This window comes from Musca autumnalis, unplaced genomic scaffold (genome assembly GCF_047663935.1).
Source record: "Musca autumnalis isolate F117 unplaced genomic scaffold, ASM4766393v1 scaffold_4, whole genome shotgun sequence".
Lineage (NCBI taxonomy): Eukaryota > Metazoa > Arthropoda > Insecta > Diptera > Muscidae > Musca > Musca autumnalis.
In genome coordinates, this window is record NW_027411977.1 from 50,522,902 (window position 1) to 50,529,046 (window position 6,145).

Below are 6,145 nucleotides of genomic sequence, written 5' to 3' on the forward strand. Positions count from 1 at the left end.
ATGGACAGATGTCCGCGAAAACTGTTCGGAGTAATTTTCGAAATAAAATAAATTTGTGAGTTGTCTCATTTGGGAGTTATGTCACGGCAACGTTTTTAATGGCGTACAGAAATAAGGCCCCATGAAATAACACCCCAAATTGAAAATGAAAATAGGCCCCAAACAGGGATATGGAAAACAACAACAAAGCTTTTGGGGCCTACTTACGTCTTTCTGGTACATCGAAAATTTTAAAATCAAATTGGGGTCTAAATGATATTAGGGTCTAATTGCATTTTTCATTGGGGCCTTTTTGCACATGTTTAGGCCGCAAATGCAATCCAATATTTGACAGAAACAACAAATTAGCGAGAATTTTCGAAAGTTATTATTAAGAAAACGAAGAAAAACAAGTATAAAAGTATCAGTCGGATTTGTCTACCGAGTTATACCCTCAGCCTGTGTGGATTGAAATACATTACGAGTAGGGGGTTTTCAAATTTTTGGGCGTATGAATCGACCAAAATATGGATAGGATTAAAGCTCAAAAATTTTCGGGGATATCGATAGATAGGGCTTTTTTATCGCACTAGCCTACGAAAAACATAAAATCGCTGTAAACAGGGCCACTAAGAAAACCTTGAACATTTGTGTGGTACCATAAGGATTGCACAGATATGGCCCAAATTTGAACATAAACTAATTTTCTACAATATTTAGAGATCCAAAGTTTGGACCAAATCGGTTGCTTCGTCTATGAGAAACTGCGCGTACCATTTTAGCGAATATTTTCGTACTTTTGTGGGGGAGGTACCGGAAGGTGAGGACATAGAGGCACCACCTTCGAATTTCATCTAATATTCGAAGAAATATTACAATATCCAAAGTGTGGACGAGCGAAGTATTCGGTTCGAGCCCTCCAGGCACTTCATATGGTGCCATAGGGTTTTTTTACAACTTTCGGGCTGTTTTCTCAAGATGTATGGACTTGCCCCTGAAAAAAACTTTTACTACCGTAATTGAGGCAGCGAATGCAAGTTTCTTCAACAAAAATTAAAGTGATTCGAGAGCAGGTCTTAAAGTCAATTTATCCAAAATTTTGTGTGGGAGGTACAATAAGGAGTGGACAAATATAGTCCATATTGTCTGAAACACATTTTGTCCAAACATACTTGGGGTCTAAAACCATTATTTCGATGAGCACATTTTGTCCGTATGAAAGTGTATCAAATATCAAAAATACCACCACATAGCCGTGTAGAGCATGGAAAACTATTATGAAATAAGGTGTAATTTTTTCTCTATCGCGAAAAAAGTTTCCGCACCAAATGCATTGAACTTCAGTAATTCATTTTTTAATTTTATTTGTCATAATGACATATACGCTTTTTATTAATTTTTTTTTTTTTTTAATCTAATTTAAAATCATTCTGAACCAATTTGTTATCAAATCGCAGCATTTCAGAGCATATTAGGAATTTTTGACAGTATTGCCTTTTGTAGTTTTTTTATAAACTCGCGAATTTTATGTTTATATTTATTGTACCTATCGGACAAGAGAATATGGTGTCATTTGCAACAAATTCGCGAAAGTACAGACAGTTTTTAATGACTTTGCCTGTGAGAATTGTATTTATTTTTTATAAATATTTATTCAAACAAAGCAAATTTAAAATTTTAAATAGAAAAAATATGAAGAGAGTTTTGGTAATCGCAGCCGGTGCGGAAACTTTTTCCACCGAATCGACGTGTTTTTGTTATCAGGACAAAGTTTCCCACACGGTACTGGTGTGGTATTTTTTGGTTATAGCCCTAGTGTATATACCGTCGCTAGCATAAATGCTGAGGGTATAAAAAATGGAGAGTAGAAGTTTAAATATGTTAAAATAATAAAAAGGTATAACCATCAATTAGTTACATATTACAAACTATTGAATGAATATCTTTAAAAATATTTTTGAAAATACACCCCAAATTTAAGTGCATAAACTTTTTGGGGCGTAAATGGATAGTGTATCGCCTAATTGTATTTCGGTGTTTGGGGTGATATAGCATTTGCCAAATGCACCTCAATTTCAAAAATGCATTTTGGCCCAATGTCATTTTGGGGCATATATGTAATAATTTTTTGGGGCCAAATTTCCAAGTTTGGGACCCTTTTGTATTAAGGCCATTTTTCAAATTGAAAAAAAAACAGCCCAAAAATTGGGGTCCATTTTCATTTCCGTTTGGGGTGTTATTTCATGGGGCCTTATTTCTGTACACCTTTTTATACCCTCCACCATAGGATGGGGGTATATTAAGTTTGTCACTACGTTTGTAACTACTCGAAATAATCATTGTAGACCCCACAAAGTATATATATTCTTGATCAGCGTGCAATTCTACATCGATATAGCCATGTCCGTCCGTCTGTCCGTCTGTCCGTCTGTGGAAATCACTCTAGCGTCCGAACGGATTGACGTAGGTTGATGAAATTTTGGGAAAATATGTTATATTTACGTAGGACTTTTGGTATTGAAAGCGGGCTATGTAGGTCCACGCTTTCGTATAGCCCCCATACAAAATGACGCGTGACGCGTCGTCGTTTTAAGGAATTTTTAAGATATTTGGCCCATTTTACTACCGAATTGGTTGTAATTTGGTACTTTGTGTATACAGAGGCCAAAAAATATTCCTACCAAAGTTGGGTTATATAGGTCCACGTTTTGGTATAGCCCCCATATAAGGCCCCATATAAAGTACGCGTCATTTTAATATATTTTGAATGTATTAGACCCATTTGACCACAGAATTGGTTGTAATTTGGTATTTTGTGTCTTCAGAGGCCAGAAAACATTCCTACCAAAGTTGGGTTATATAGGTCCACGTTTTGGTATAGTCCCCACATAAGACCCCTTATAAAGTACGCGTCATTTTAATATATTTTGAATGTATTAGACCCATTTGACCAAAGAATCGGTTGTAACTTTTTATTTTGTGTTTCCAGAGGCTAAGAAACATTTCTACCATAAAATGTTTATATAGGTCCACGTGTTGATATAGCCCCCATTAATCCACCGAAATGGCTGAAATTTGTGGTGGAGGGTATAAAAAGTTCGGCCCGACCGAACTTAACGCTTTTCTTACTTGTTAATAAGTACATTATTGATGACACTAGAGCAGCATTCGGCACAAAAAAAAGGTGCCGAATTCTGCTCTAGAGTCATATCACTAAGTTTTCCTAGACATACTGCGCCATTTTTTATACATTTTTCTTTTTATTAAAAACATTTACGGAACTGCACCCCAACTTGTTGTTTGTTCATTAATAGTTATATTCGTAAATGCACCCCAATTTGCTGTTTTGTTAAACACTAAACTGCATTTGGGATCCTGATCTAATGGAAAATTCAATTACACCTCAATTTCATTTTTACAATTTTGATTTTCTTGTTGTGAACACAAATTGTCCCCAACCGCTAAATGAAAAAAAGATCACAAACGACAAAATTAGGGCCCAAAAGTTTTGTTGTTGTTTTCCAACTAGCTTTTTGGGGCATATTTTCAATTTTGATTTGGGGTGTTTTTCCATGGGGTCTTATTTCTGTATATCAAAATATCATTATCATGGAAACTATATACTTTATCGGTTCTACCTTAATGTCATGTTTATTTGTCTTATGTCATAATTATTTGTGGTGTCTATTTTTAATTTTTCAAAGTAATAACATAAGTAAAAGCGTAGGTGGATGCATACTCCTAACATTTGTTTATAAAAGTTGTTTATGCATTTATAAAAGAATATTTATAAAACAGTAAATAAATATTTATTAAAAAAAGCACAAATAAATCTAATTTATTATTGTTTCTATGCAGCATAATTGTGAAAGGCATAACAAACAGACAATGATGTATTGTATTTCTTTTAGAACTAGACAAACGGGGTTATTAAACTGCAGGGCCAATGTTTTCATCACCCAACACTAACGGAACAATGTGTTGCAGTTTTATATATTATATTTAGCCAAAACAAATATCCATTTTTCTTCCTACAAAAATATTTGTATAAAAACTCGATTGGACTTTGATAAAACAACATTACCATTGGTTATCTTCCGAACAGCACATCCAAATCCAAATAATTAAAATGGTTAGCATTTTTTTCTTGGTTTTGACATCCTTGCTAATATAATCATTTTGAAATTGTTTTTTTATTATCATTTTTTAGAAACTCTCCATTGCCTTTGCCTTGTTTGCCACTGCTGCTGCTCAACTTAGCAATGAATATTTGCCACCAAATGTTGGTGGTGGTGCTGTCGGTGCTGCCAGTTATGGTGTAGCTGCATCCGCACCTGCCCCTGAAGTTGCTTATGCTGCTCCAGCTGCTTCCTATGAAAGCTATGAAGTTGAAGCTTCTGCTCCTGCCCATTCCTTCTCTGAGGCTGATGGCTATCGCTACAAGACCCAACGTCGCCGTGTTGTAAAGACTGCTCGCCGTCATCGTCGTGAGGTTTCTGCTGAATATTTGCCACCAGCAGCTTCAGCCCCAACTGTATCTTATGCTGCTCCCGTTGCTGCCGCTTCTTACTCAGCCCCTGTTGAATCATATGCCGCTCCTGCCGCTGCATACGAAAGTTATGATGTAGAAGCTTCGGCTCCTGCTCATTCTTTCTCTCAAGCCGATGGTTATCGTTATAAGACCAACCGTCGTCGTGTTGTTGTTCGCCGTAACCGTTTCTAAACATATTACCCTTGGATTTATAGAACATTTTGTGGATTTGTTAACACACAAAGTTGTTTAAATATTTTTTTTATAAATTTCCTAGTGAAATGAAATTTTATTTAATAAATATGTTTTCCATAAAATATACCTATAGGAGTTTTGTCTAATGTAATAATGGGTAAAATAGCCGAAGAGATTTTCCTTATTTGAACATAATTTTCAAATGCAGTAGTAAAAAGAAGACATTTACCTTTACACACCCGTAGTGATTGAGACTTATGGGGTTAAGCAAGCAGATTTATGGATGTTCAGAGAATACACTCGAGAGCATTTTATTTGCGATCGTAATCGTTGGGTATACGTTCCTCCAGTCAGCTTATGCTAATCAACTTATCCTTATTATTAACCACTGGTCTTGAACACTTCGGCAGCAGGTTATTAGATCCTGCTGTCTTATTGTTTGTTAGCAGATTAACGAAATTGTGACCTCACACTGTATAGGTGGTAAATACTAGATGACATCGTTTGTGATTGGTTCTGGTTATCTTCATCGTCATCCATGCTTCATAAAATGCTCCTTCCATATCCTCAATGTGATATCTGTATCAGTTACCAGATTATTTTCTGGACGAATGCCTTCCGTCTATCACAAAATGGTTTCCGGTTTTCCCATCTAGTGTATGTCAACATGTTGAAACCTGAAGCTACCCACTACCGTATTTTTTTTGTCGTTTCAAGATCGATCATCCTCATTCCATTGCCGGATGATGCCTCATGAAGCCTGAACTTGTCGACAGTGGAACGAAGGATATTTCCCTTCCAGTTTTAGCATAAAAATCTCCTAAAACAATATTAATGCCATATCCAGGGCTGCTGTTATATGGTCTCTAGACGCCCGTAGAATATATCCTTGGTCCGTTCATCTTTGTCTTCGGTCTCAGAGACTACGTTGATTAGAGCAATGTTAAAGAAGTTTGAATTCTAGCTCCTCTTAGAAAATTCGAGGTCCTCAAAGATAACATATAGCTCTTCTTATAAAGGACCTCCAGTTTTTTTTCTTATCGAAGACCTCTAGGTCTTCTTATAGAAGACCTCTAAGTCTTTTTATAGAAGGCCTCTAGGTTTCTTATCGAAGACCTCTAGGTCTTCTTATAGAAGACCTCTAGGTATTCTTAAAGAAGACCTCTAGGTATTCTTAAACAAGACCTCTAGGTCTTCTTATAGAAGACCTCTAAGTCTCTTTATAGAAGGCCTCTAGGTTTCTTATCGAAGACCTCTAGGTCTTCTTATAGAAGACCTCTAGGTTTCTTATAGAAGACCTCTAAGTCTTTTTATAGAAGGCCTCTAGGTTTCTTCTCGAAGACTTCTAGGTCTTCTTATCGAAGACTTCTAGGTCTTCTTATCGAAGACTTCTAGGTCTTCTCTTCGAAGACTTCTAGGTCTTCTTATAGAAGACCTCTA

At 36.1% G+C, this 6,145-nt stretch overlaps 1 protein-coding gene across 1 annotated transcript; it reads left to right on the top strand.

Annotated features, from left to right (window-relative positions):
- On the top strand, positions 1 to 4,702 carry LOC141402934 (uncharacterized). Its single transcript, XM_073985061.1, has 2 exons — positions 1 to 30; positions 4,190 to 4,702. Exons 1-2 carry the CDS (start codon positions 1 to 3, stop codon positions 4,700 to 4,702), a joined length of 543 nt encoding a protein of 180 aa, XP_073841162.1.
- Positions 4,703 to 6,145: the final 1,443 nt, after the last annotated feature.